This window comes from Takifugu rubripes, chromosome 19, assembly GCF_901000725.2.
Source record: "Takifugu rubripes chromosome 19, fTakRub1.2, whole genome shotgun sequence".
Classification (NCBI taxonomy): Eukaryota; Metazoa; Chordata; class Actinopteri; order Tetraodontiformes; family Tetraodontidae; genus Takifugu; species Takifugu rubripes.
This window is the reverse complement of record NC_042303.1, coordinates 7,225,979-7,239,525: the sequence shown is the minus strand read 5'-3', so window position 1 is coordinate 7,239,525 and position 13,547 is coordinate 7,225,979. Positions and strand designations below refer to the sequence as shown.

The window sequence follows — 13,547 nt, the reverse complement described above, 5'->3', positions numbered from 1 at the left end:
CAGCGTCATTAATTTGCCGCGGAGGATCTGAGCTGTTTTATGAGTGTTTGGTTTGGTTTGGTTTGTTAGCGCATGTGGGAGGAGGTTTAATTAAGGGTGTCACTGCATGCAAATTGTGGAAGTGAGATAAAATTGTAAAAACCAACACGGCTAGCTTTAAAAGAAAGAAAGAAATTAACAGAAGGTTGACGAATTTGTCATTATTTTTGGTTTGATGAAGGATGGATTCCATTTAACAAAAGAGTAAAAACTACAGAGAACTTTGAAAACTCCAGTGGTTCAGAGCATTTCATCGCTTAAAGACAACATAGTGATGTGTATGATCCGACCAAAAACAATCCTTCTGCTCCTTTGGCCCTATCTCGGTCAGATTCGCTGAGCTGTTGTCCTTTTTTTTCCTCACAACACAGAAGCAGCTCTCTGCTCTTCCCTCCCCTCCATCAATCTCTGTCATAAATCTGTCAGGCAGAAAGAAAAGGAACTGCTGAATACAGATTTGTCAGCAATTAATCTAACCTCCATTACTAGACTTGGATATTGTGTTCTCTACACTGGAGAACAATGAGCCACTTTAGCTTGGACCTCCGTGTGTGTGTGTCTGTTTGTGTGTGCGCGTTCTCTCTCTGTTTCCTATCTCAGTGTGACTGTGTTTGGGATTTGCTGTTCCATCAGAATATTCTTGGCTCATTTTATTCCAGCCAAAGCAATATAAAGTATTATACATGTATAATTAATATATAATAATATCTGAACAATTAAAAACAGTTTTTCTACAAACTGATAACATTCCCTCTGCTTGGGTTTAGGACAATGATTAAGGCCATTTAGCTGAGTCATCCTCATAAAAGCAGATAAACAAATTGTTCTTTCTACATTTATGGGTGCCATGATTATACAACACAGTATACTGAAGGGAATTAGACAAAGCTGTAATTAATAGGTAATAACAGTCTTGTTACAGAGATTGAGGCACCTGGTCATGAAGAGTTAATAAATCTCTGTTATGATGTGAGTGTAGAAGCTGCTGCCGGGTATTTTCAAATTGAAGCTAAACATCAGTTCAGCTTCAATTTGAAGCTGAACTGACGTTTAGCTTCAATTTGAAGCTGAACTGACGTTCAGCCCCTGATGGGAAATGTGCACGTGTCCCACGGTGTCTGCCAGGCTCTGGCTGGAGCTGTTCCACTGAGCCTCTTCAGTAGAGTATCATTTCCCAGACAGAGACCAGTTCCAAATACGTAATGAGAATAAAACCAACAACCTCTTCATGATAGTGCGTATCACTAGTGTGTGTGTGTGTGTGTGTGTGTGTGTGTGGGGGGGGGGGGGTCTCTGACTTGAATAAAAAACATTGTTTTCCACCTCAGCAACACTAGAATAAAATCAAGAAACGTTAATCTGTTACATTTTCCTTTCTTTTTTTTAGGGGGGGGGGGTAGATTGCAGTAGCATTGTTGTTCACTACTGTGCTGACACTGCTTGTGAAATAATACACACATTTCCTGTTATAAAGAGTTCCTCTTCCTGTTTTGTCCTTTCTCTCTCTATCTGGATGCCATTCCCTTTGTCTCTGAAGTCATCGACCTAAAAATATGAAAACCCTCTCCAAAATGTTGTTGTGGCTTAAGTTACTTCCTCTGCAGCCTGTCCCAGGTTATTAGCTTCTTTCCAATGGCGAGTGCGCACAATTGTTTGCACACAGACTCGCACGTGCACTATTATCATGAGTGTGACAGCTCAGTGGAGCAGCGGGCCGGTACCCAGCTGCTCCAGACAGAATTAGAGTGGCAAACAGCTGAGCTTCTCCTGGGTGCTATCATGTGACGCGTCCCACCCACAAGGGACCCGGGTTTAAGGTTACCGTCTCCAGTACGTGCTGGGGCCTGTGTGTAAATCTCTCCCGTTTATTTGCCGTATTTTATGAAAAGGGGTTTTCTCGTCTGTCAGCTGGGCCTCTCTGCTCCACTGTCGCTAGCACATGTCCTGCCCTTTGTGCCCCCCCCCCCCAGCCACTTGTCCCAGTGACCTGCTTCAGACCCAAACGCCCACAAAACAGGGAGGCGTCCCGTGACGTAATAACAGAGCACATATGGGAGCTTCAACCGGGAATATATCAAAACCACGTTGAAAGGAGCAGACCGGGCGGCACATTCGGGGTTGTTCGGGACTATTGCTTTATTTTAGCATTTGTCAGCAGGTGAGAGAAAAGGAGTCGAGTCACCTGACGTGAGGTCTCAAAAGCATCACAAATGGAGGAAATGCGGCAACGCTTGGCCTCAGCTTTGATTTGTAATCCCAGAATTCGGCTGAGCCTCCAGCATCTACCTCCTGAAATATGTCCCACTCGTGTAAAACGTGTAGTGGGTGTGTGCGTGCGCCTGTGCATCAGTGAAAGCAGAAGGAGTGTGAGCTGCAGGGCCTTGAGTGTTTACAGCAGTAACACGAGCAGTCCGTCCCTCCTACTCCATAACTCTAAAAGCAGAAACACAGCTGTGTTTTCTGCATGCTACGGACCGGAGCTGATCTATGCCAGACGGCGCTCCGCTGATCACAATATCACATAGTGACACATTTCCCACTGATGAAATGAATTTGCTTCTCAGTCAGAGGTTTGAGGCCAATGTGGAGGTCATTTGTACAACTATTTGTGCGCGGCGGGGGATGGGACACTACAGGAATTAGGTAATATTGACATGGTTGATTCAACCCCCGTCCTCACAACAATGCCGAGATCAATGTGCCAGATCAATAGGAGTCATTGACAACAACTGAACTTCTCATGTGATCAGTGAAGAAGAAAATTCAGTATTTTTCAGCAGTGTGTGTCCCACCAGCTCATACCCGCCCCAAAAACACTCGCACGTGGGACTCAGATCATACGGGAAATGTACAGAATTCATGCACACACACACGCGCGTGCCCACAAACACACACACACATGGCAGGGGAAACAGGTTCTCTGACACTGCAGGATTTGTCACTTTTTCCCTCTGTCCTTTCCTGCTGAAACACTTTTAACAAAAGCAGCGGGAGGGGGAGGGGTGGCATTGATTGGGGGAGGGGATGCGTGTGCTGCTCTCTTGTCACTAGGCGAGGAGAGCAAGGGGGGAGGGATGAGGGGGCTTGGCAGTGTGGGGGGGGGGGGGGGCAGTGGGAGGGAAAGATAGGGTCCTAGGAGTGAGTACGTGCTTCACACAGGCAGTCACACACTCACACACACACACACACACATGCAAGGCGGCTCGCCCGTGCTACGCTTTTTTGGACAATTGTGGATCTAGACTCAGAATCAACTGTCAACAAGTCTGAGGCATGACCAGGTCAGTAAAGCACTTTGTTACCTTTCAGCATTAAAGACAAATGTTTTGCTGATTCTTGTGATTTCTGTCATCTCCCACGTTCCCACGGCTCATCCCACTTTTCAGTCTCCTTTTTAATTGTGCATCATAATTTATTTGATCTGCGCGCACAGCATGCTTGTAGCTTGGCTCTCCAGGTTTCCCCCCTTTTCTGTTTTCCTTTTCACCTTTACGTCCCACATGTTAGCCAGCAGACTTCCTCGCTCTGCAGAGAGGACAAAGTTCCTTCTGCGTCTGTGCTCACTGTTTGTACTGAAACTTGGTGGCGTCAAAAAGTTAGAAACCAACCTGCCTCCACCAGCCGTGCAGTTTTTGTTGTTGGAGGCAAAAAGCCTCCTTTTCTGTCAGAGCTTTTAGCCTTCAAGCGGTTCTCGATCGTCCACACATACACCCACACGTGCATGTGTGGACAGATTCACAACAAACATTGAAAACGAACATAAAGTATGTTGCTTGCACCTGAGAAGTAATAATTTGTCATTTTGGCAGGAATATTAAACACCTTGCTCCCAGCACCTGCACATTCTACATATTTTTTGCCGATACCTCAAACTAACCTTTAGTGATTCCATCAAAGAGAAGCAGACAGCCTAACGACAATTTTGGACGGGCCCCTGGCGTGTGTGTTCTGTTCAGTTGGCAGTGTGTCGGAGGACTGTTGATCTGTGAAATGAACCATGGAGGGAAGCGAGCGGACGGTCACTAGCCAAACCAGCAGCCGCCCAGTCAGCAGCAGCAGCAGCAGAAGTAGAAGCAGAAGCAGCACCATTAGCAGTCATCCAGGAAGACCCCGCAGCATGCGGCCGTGCCTACACTAACACCGAGTGGACCTGGTCCTCTTCCTCCTCATCTGGGACCAGGGCTGCAGAATGCTCAGTCCAGTCCTCTCATACAGTAAGTCCTCACTCTCCGCCCCCCTTCTCTATGCTCACCACAACCACATGCATGAGACTGTTTGGCATGTTGCATGGAAACAACAGGACCTAGATTCATTTTCTGGACCACCTCACTGAGTTTGGCTCCAACCCTTTTGTCTGGGGCTCATCTCCCGTGGTTCTGGGGGGAGTTGTTGAGAAGTCATTTGAAGATGGCAGATATGCTAATGGTTTTGACAGCTGAGTCTCCAGGCTTTGCTTTGAGGAATTTCACAGAAAGTGGTCAGTTGCTGTTATTTCACATGACTATATGGCAACAACTTGTTTACACAGGCAACGGCGTGACCTTAATCTATTCACACACTTTGTGCATCATCTAAAATAGCAGAATAAATCCAATTAATTTCTGACACAAAACTGCTAATTGTGAGGTTGCTATCTTAGCTTGATGAATATACTCCTATTGATTGACCGCGATATTGATTAGACTGAGCTATAACAGGATTACAACTCTAACCTGATAGGAATAATGCAGCAGGGATTCAGTTCTTGTTTCTGGTTTCTGCGGCAGACAGCAAGAAAGTCTTTACTAGCGCACGAATGTCACATTCCTCCCTTAAAGGCTCTCGCAGCATTACGTTATATTTCTGTCCATGGAACCTACACATGGGCTTTTGTTGGCGTTTCTTTTGACAAGCCGCCCTGGAAGAGGATCCAGGAGAATGTATAATCTCACTCACGCACACCTCATTATGGACCCTGGGGCCAGAGTGACATGGAGAGAGTAATGAGCATCTATCCTCGCTGTCAAAGCGATTCTTGTGAATGAAAGCCGCATCATTAGTAAGCTGGTGTCAGCAGCTTCTCATTAGGCCTGTATGGTGGGGCCAACTAAACATTACGCACTAACGTTAGCGCTCAACAGCAATCAGGGGGGTTTGTGAGGCAAATTACCGCACCGCGCAAAGAGGTCCGCTGTTAGTGTAATGACAGAGAGGCCGAGAGAGAGCAAAGTGAAGGGCAGATGGAGAGGACAGGAGAGACTGGTCAACTGCAGCTTGATATATGAGTGGACACAATAAGCAGAGAGGGGCCAGGCCACATGTGTGCATGTGTGTGTGCTGAAGCCGTGGGGGAGGGGGACGACTGACCACAAGCGCGGACACACGGTCCAGTCTTTACAATGGTGCAGGAAGGAGGGGGAACTGGGAGAGGGGGAGAATGGAAATAAAGTAAAAGAAAAAAAGAACAGACACAACGAAAAGTTGCGTCCGTCTGTGATGGCTCAATTGCCGGCGAGCGCTCAGAGAAAAGAAACGCGCGTCCCGGCACGTCTGTTAGCGCTGAAGGGTAAATTCTGCTTCGTGCTGTCAGAGCAGGAAAGCAAATCTCTGGTTACAGATTTGCAAAAGTGGAGACAGAAACGCAAGCGGGGCCGCCTGGCTGACAGCGGCGTGGCCTGCTGGACCATCCTGGCCTGCAGGAAAAAAAGGGTGTGGGGGGGAAGGGACAAGGGAGAAGGGTGGGATTTCTGCCCAGCAGTTCCTGCTTCAGGCTCCACGCACTGCATTGGAGAAGATGGTCAGCAGTTACATAACAATCTCACCTTTGTTTACTCCATTAGCAAGATCACCAAAGCCAACTACGCAGTGTGTACGCCTGTAGTGGCTTTCTTTAGCTTAACGCTAAAAGTATCTTGATATTCTGCATGCAGCATTTCTCCCTTGATTTGTTATGTATTGATTTTACAGGCGTGAATTCTCTGTAATTAATACAAATGACCCAATAACCATGAACGGAAAGCTGGTTCATGCATCAGCGCAAAAACATTGCATACCTAAACATCTCCTCTGCTCGTTTCCTTGGGTCACGGAATGGATAGTGTGCGGGTGCGTATGGAGAGGATATGTGCTTTGTAAATAGATCTTAGGTTAGATTCCTGGAATTCCAGTAGTCTGAGTCATCCTGCGGATGACCAAGAGCTCTTCTGGCTGTTGGCAACAGTAAAAGCCTCTTTGTGTGTAAGTAATGGTCTGTATTTAATGTGAGTATAGCAATAACTTAAAACAAAGCCCAAAGCAAGAAGTCTTAGCTGCTGAAAGCTTGTTTTGTTACTAGTCACCCAGCCTCTGATGCTCAACAACCCCCAAATCCCATTCCAGTCGGAACCCTTCCCCCCACGCACACTTTCATCTAATCAACCCCTAATTACTCATACTGACCATGCAGTGGCCGACGGGCCAACCTTGCCTCCCCTGAGAAAACACCCATGACTTGCATTATTGTGCTTCCTTTACGCAGGAAATCATCTGCCGAGTTTACAAACTCAATCTGCAATCGAAGAAATTCCTGATTGGGTAGTAGTAGTTTCTAGTTGCAGGCTGATGATTTCAGTTTAGAGCACCAAAGGTGGGTCGACCTGCTTATGCATGAAAGTACATAAGGGGTGTATATTTTTGTGTTTAGGGGCTTCCTGACGTTAGGCACGACTGTCACTTCTTGATATACAGACAGAAATCCATTTGCACCGGTGCAGATGATTGACGACATTGCTGGGATTATGGTAGTCAATCAGGAACAGGAATGCTGATGTTTGTGCCTCATGTGGTCAAATTGAAATGTTGAGGAACGCTTCCAGCATGAGATCCATTTTCCCGAGCAAATTCTTTCTTGCCTCAAGTCAATAAATCGGGGTTACATTTGCCTGACAAACGATGCGTTTCAAAATATCAGTCCTCGAAGAAAATTCCTTTTATTCGTCAGTTTTACATTTCCAGTGACCCTCTCGTGTGTTGAGACACGAACAGGACTTTGACACCAGCAGATCCTCCCTTGCAATGTCACCGAAAAGAGAACAAAATGAACAACTCTGTAAAACTTGTTCAGCGTCTTCCTTCTGTCATCCGTAAGTGTTGCATTACCTATGTTTGCTGACCTGTCTTCGCATCCCCTTGGCACCAAAGCAAAGGTGCAAGTGTGCACATGCTGATGAATCAGAAGAGTTTAACTGAAAACCGCCACAGGCCTATTTTTTTTTGGACACTTCTGTACACTCTAAAAATCAGACTGCTGGCTTGAAACAGTGTGGATTGTTGTACAAAGGCATAGCTAACGGATCTACCACACTCAACCTGATTTATTTAATCACCTTTTGAGTGGGCTTCACAAAATGTATGAGTGTGATGAAGATAGGAGAGAGGCTAAATCTCTTTAGAGGCTCCATGGAGCAGCTCAGTGCTGAATTTTTTAAGTGCAGCACAGAATTAGAGTAGTTAATAATCTCCTCAATCTGCAAGGTGGTGGTGATCCACGTGTAGATCAGTGAATGCATACTGTGTCAGAAAGGAAACAAGGGTCCTGCTAGGCAGTTAGGATCCTGTAGAAATGCAGGTGTGTCTGTAAAGACACAAGCACAGAAGCAGCCACAAAGTCAACCTGACAACGTTTTGCACTCTAAGGAAGATCTTAACGAACGGCTCTCAAAGCCTCGACCTTTGATCGCCATCTCTCTCCCCTCTTCTCCACGGCTTTCCAATCATTTGATGTGTCCTTCAGCTAAAGTACTGCAGGATGAAACGCCGGGGCCTTTCAATGGTACAATAATCACGATGATTAAGGAAAGCTGTCATTGCACCAATCTGGCTTAATGCTCATCTCTGTCGCTTGGTAAGCCAAGCATGACCGAGCCTGCAGGGCTCTTTCCGAGATCCAAAACAATAAGAGGTAGTAGATTAGGGTTAGGGGCTCCACTGCTCATCCCTCCTAATGCAGCCACAGTCCCTAATATCCTTGTTTTGACAATGGTACGTTACTAGTGAACAGTGAGTAGGTTTGCATTAATCCAAAAAAACAGGCAAGCAGGCAATGTTGCCTTCGATGTAATGTGTTCAGAGAGAAACTCCACTATTGTGTGCAGAGAAAAGGAGAGTTTTAGTCATTTAGAATTTAAATTTTGAATGGTGCCGCGACACAACACCATTGGAGGAGTCGCAAACCTTAAGCTCAAACTGGTGGTGCTTAAATTCTTCTCCATGACTGTCAGATTGTCACCGAGCGCCAACACTCCCATAAGCCCTCCGAGCTCTAATCCATCATTAGTCTGGTTTCTTCACTCTGGTTCTTGGTGCACCTTACCAGTCACCTCGAATCCGTCCGGTTTGCGGAATGGAAAAAGAATTTGATCAGTCAAACAGAGCGTTGTGAAGGAGAACAAAGAGGAGTAGTATGAAGGCAAAGCAGTGCATGATTAGCTTGCGTCTGTGGTCATCATGACGAGTGAGTATCATATGATCTTTCATAAACCAAGGTTCTCGTGGGGATTTTCCTCATTCATTGTTGTGAGATTATAGTCCAGAGTATTGTCCAGTATTTTGGTACATTTACCACTTGAATTGCAGCTTTTTTACACACAGCAAACTCCCGAAGAACCAAAACTGAGCATACAGTCAGAAATATTCTTCAGTGTTGAGTCTCTGCAGAGATTTTTTGCTAAAAGTGTTAATGGCAATGTTTTTGTGGTGAAGAAGGTCGCCATTTGGAATTCCCCACAGCAAAGGGATTTGTTTTGATTCAGGCAGGAGTGTCGGCTGGTCCAGAGCTCCGTGGTGGATTGGATGAGTGGGATTATTGGACTGAAGGATCATTTAATTTAGGGATCTACATGTGGATCATTTGAGGCCCATCTGGTAGTCGGAATGACATGTGACTTGACCTGGCGCAATCTACAAGCAGACTTGTATTGTGTGTGTGTGTGTGTGTGTGTGTGTGTGTGTGTGTGTGTGTGTGTGTGTGTGTGTTAGCTAAGATAAAAGAGTCCTTAAATAAGTAAAAAGAAAACAGTCAGATCTGTTTCAAACAGGATAGAGGGCATCATGATATTAGCGCTGATGTATATTTTGTGATCCATTATTTGATTTCTTTATTAATCTTTACCAGACTCCAACAGAGGTATCTTCCTCTTGTCTGGTGCCGTTCTAGGGAAGCCCCTGTGGCCTAGGCCTGGGGTCAGGACTGTTTAATAATGCTCTGGAATGCCATCCTAACGCCTGCTGAAAAAAGACAAGGCCTTCAACAGCCAGGGGAAAACAACCAATCACCCAAGCAGAGGATTACTCCGTTTGTGTAAATATGAATGTATAATCACAAATGGAATATGAAAATCTGCCTGTACAAAAAATGGGTGCACTTACATTAAAGTTCACAGTCTTCCCTTACAGCATGGGGGAAAAAACTACTGCAGGACGTTACTAAGCAGGACCAGCCCTCTATTCCCCCTGTCCAGCAGACCCCTGAGATTTGGGCTGAATTAGATCACACGCCCAGTGGGGGTGGATTGTGCGCTAAGAGAGTCACACAGAGACAACAATGGCTCCAATGTGCAAGAGGCAAAAGCATAAAGCAGTGAGCACACTGATAGAGGCTTATCACCGTGGAGACCAGGCTGGGGGCTATGCTTCTGGTTTCAAATAAAGATTAGAGCTGTTGTCCCCTGCATGGTTAAGACAGTGGAGAGGGGCATGGGCTAAGCATTGACATGATTCTGGAAAAGAGACCGCAAGCTAAGACACTTATAAGGGCAAATAATTATTAATCCAGAGTATTGAGGGGGTGATATAAACGTACTGCTACTTCATTTTAAATTTACTTTTATAAATATTGAGACGAGTGTTTTTCTTGACTATGTTTTCAAATTCTTTCTTTCAGGTTTGTTGAAGATGCACTGGTCTCCGGAGCACGCTGCCCCCTTATCTCAGTGGCCTGAGCAAGACCTGGATGTCACCTCCACCACCTCCCCGCTTTCTGCCCACAAACATGATCCCTACTCTACAGCAGCCCGCCGTGGCTTTGGCCCTGCAGGTTACCCCTGGGCCAGTGACGACATATCAGCCCTGACTGCTTCTTCTTTGCTCAAACGTTATGCTGAGAAGTACTCGGGTCTAGAGCTCTCTTACGAACGCCCCACCACAGGGGTATATTCTGAGTCTGGAACTTTCATGAAAACCGAGCCCGAGCAATGGCCTCTCGGTCAAGGCATTGAATGTTACCCTGGACTGGAGACATTATCGGGTGCCAAGGTGGCCTCTGCATCAGTGGGCATCCCAGCCACGGGTAGCGTGACAGTAGTTAGCAGTAACTTGGCATCTGAGCCAGGCTACAGTGGTGCCGGCCCTTGCAGTGCTCCTTCGTCTCAGGAATACCCACCCACCTACAATAGCACCTACCTGTCCTCAGGATATTGCCCACAGCCCAGTGCAGCACTTCCTCCAACCCCTCTGCACTCTTTACAGGCTGCCTCCACTTTGGTGCCGAGTTACAGTGCCAGCACTCCTGTATACAACTACCCCCCGGGGTGCTACCCCCAAACCAGCCTGTCCTCTGGATACAACCACCCTAGTGCCTCCTACCTGCCCTCTGGGATTAGCGCGCCCACTCCTCTTGCACCAAGGCCAACCGTGGGAGGCAGTTACAGTTACCAATCTCACAGCCTTGGAGCAAGCTCAGAGGCAGGCATACCTCTAAAACGCAAGGCCTTCGAGATGGCAGAGGAGGGGGCAGAAGGCACAGAAGGAGAGGGATCACGCTATAGAAAGTACGGCAATGGCCATGGAAACAGCAAAGGGCATGGCAATGCCTATGACATGAGCACATCTGCCTCTGACCCACAGTCGTTCAAACCTTTAAAGCCCCTGATGTCTCCCCCTTATGGTGGGACAAGGGACTACAGCCCCCCTTCAGGCCTCGCGGGAGAGAGCGTGCCAGGCGAGCACAGCTTTCCCCAGCAACAGAGAATGTCCATGAAGATACCCGCCTCGCACACACGCTCCGAGGACCCCAGCGGAGGACGCTGACCACCACAAACCCCAATCAGAGGATTCTCTTACTCTGTGAAGCCACCAGGTGCTAAATCAACAAACACCTGGATGAGTGAACTTTTAATTTCATGTGAGAGCACAAGACTGGTCTTTCATTTTTGATATTTTGACATGTTTTTTTCCCCCCCAAAGATTTAGAGGCGCCTTATGCGCTAAAAGGTTGAGGTAAGTCTTAGGGTTAAGGCTAAGGCATCTTCTACAAAAACAGCTTTAAGACGTTCTAAATGTATGAGTGTCTGTCTCTCTCAGGATCCTATTTATTTCCTTTCCACTACTGTATTTGCAGTACAGCCACGTTGCTGTTTCAGACGTTGGTGTAAAAATTTGTAGCCATTCTCTATGTTCACTGCAAGCAGTTCTACAACATTGCCGCAAAAATCACGACTGACCAAAAAGGCAGGAGAAGCAATAAGTGAAATGGTGAGATTGCCACACAACCTTTAGCACAATCACTGCTTATTTACACGATAAACTCCAAAGGCTGGTGTCTCACCGGATCGAGAGAAATGAATGTTACACTGCTTGTCACACTCTTTCCCCCTGACCTTTACTGTTCGGTCTCCTCAGCCTTTCCTCTTTGTTTCCTTCATCTCCTTCTGAGCTACTCAGACAATTTTTTTTCTTTCTAGTTTACACATATCACGCTGCTTATCAGACACACATGGTGCCGCCCTTCATAAGGTTTTAATGTGAGGGATGAAGAGGATAATTATATGTTTGCTCATCAAGCGCATCAGAAGGTTACCGTACACGCGTATATGCAAGGCATCTTCCCAACACATTGTTTACTGGAGGAGTTTTGATGATCCAAAAAAAGGGAGAGGTATATTTTCAACAGAAAATGCAAACCATGATGATGATGATGCAGAAGTGAGAAAATACAAATGTGTTTGCTTTGGGGGAAATGGTTTGAAAGCCTTGATTTCGCTTCAGTTGGATGCACAGGCCAAAAATGAAGCCCGCGGGTTTGCATCGGGCGTTTTCAGCGATGGCCACTTTTTCTTTATGAAGATCAACCTGCTTGCCTGCTCTGATTTAATTTTGTAAAAAAAAAAAAAAAAAAAAGATAACACATTCTCTTTACTTTTGTGTCTCAAACGGATGATTTATAGTTGTGTTATTGAATACTCAGGAAGAATATGATTACCTCAGAATGATAAAAAGAATGTATATTATTAACCTGACAGTGTTTGTAGGGAGCTTTAAAGCGCAAGATGAAAATAGAGCAATGACACACACACCCACACTACACACACACACACACACACATGCACACACATGCACACACAGCTTCTTGGCTCTAAAAAACTTGAGGTTTTTGAAACAAGGCCTGAAACGTTGAATGTAATTCTGATTTTTCCTTCTTTTGTTAATGACAATACATGCCATAATGTACATCTTTGATGTCTTTAGATATATAAAGCATATTTTTTTCATGTATAGATGTAATTCTCTTATAGGTTTTGGTGGAGAAATGAATGACGTGTTATGTGCTAGTGTAGTTAGTGGGAAACGGGTTTCATGGCTAAATGAAAACAAAGCACTCCTAATAATATGACCTTTGACATATCAAGACAAAACACATATTATGGTATAAAATATCTGGGTTTTTTAATGTCTTAATGTGTCCATTTTCACTCCTTCATCAGTCTTTTGACCTTCTTGGACAGGTTTAATAGTATACACTGTTAGAATGGTTGATACAGTCACACCTCTAAACCTTTAACAACTGAGATGTGGCTCTTTTTCTCCACCAAGCCATCATCTAATATGGTGTGCCAATAAGCCAGTTAGGCAGCTGGAAGAAGCTCTTTTTCTTTGCCGACAAAGTGGATCCAATTTTATCACCATTTTTATCATAAAATTTAAGCCTGTCATTAATCTGAAACTGCCCACTTAAGGTGTTTCAATGTCTGTTTTAGAGATATAAGAACATATTCATTTAAACATATTTGGAATGTGACTGTGTGTGGGGTAAAAACACACCCTGCCCTCATCACACAGGCCCAACAAGAGCTAAGATGAATAACGAGGCAGTCAAATAATAATAACGACAATGATGTCTTTGTAAGCTCTTAAGGCAAAAACCAATGAATGCTCTTTAGTGCCAGGAAAGAAATGTGCTTTACAAGTTGAAACAGATGGTGACATTTTTTTTTGTTTTGTTTTTGTGGGGGTGGGGTGGGGGGTGTCACTGAAAAATGTCCAACAGAGAGAAAGAAAATCAGTGTTGTCAGTCTCTGCTGTCCTGTTGTGCTTTTGCTGTATCATGTACATTTTCCTCTAACCGTTTCTACCTCATTTTGAAGACTTTGTTCATGGAAATATTTATCTCCTGTCATCTCACTCGCTCCTTTCACAGAGCAGTGTTTCCAGTTCTTGACCTGTTGTAGTCTACCTCACTAAAGGCTGTTGTGTAATGGAAATGAAGATATCACGTC

The 13,547-nt window shown here is 45.3% G+C and overlaps 1 protein-coding gene across 1 annotated transcript; it reads left to right on the top strand.

Annotated features, from left to right (window-relative positions):
* The first annotated feature begins 3,180 nt into the window (after positions 1-3,180).
* LOC115246978 (fidgetin-like) lies at positions 3,181-13,547 on the top strand. The gene is made up of 3 exons (XM_029827166.1): positions 3,181-3,320; positions 3,996-4,253; positions 9,938-13,547. Exons 2-3 carry the CDS (start codon positions 4,229-4,231, stop codon positions 11,080-11,082), a joined length of 1,170 nt encoding a protein of 389 aa, XP_029683026.1. The 5' UTR covers positions 3,181-3,320; positions 3,996-4,228; the 3' UTR covers positions 11,083-13,547.

Coding starts and splice junctions, on each gene's coding strand:
- LOC115246978 (XM_029827166.1), top strand. CDS start 4,229: ATGCTCAGTCCAGTCCTCTCATACA. Junction 4,254..9,937: donor CAGTCCAGTCCTCTCATACA/GTAAGTCCTCAC, acceptor TCTTTCTTTCAG/GTTTGTTGAAGATGCACTGG.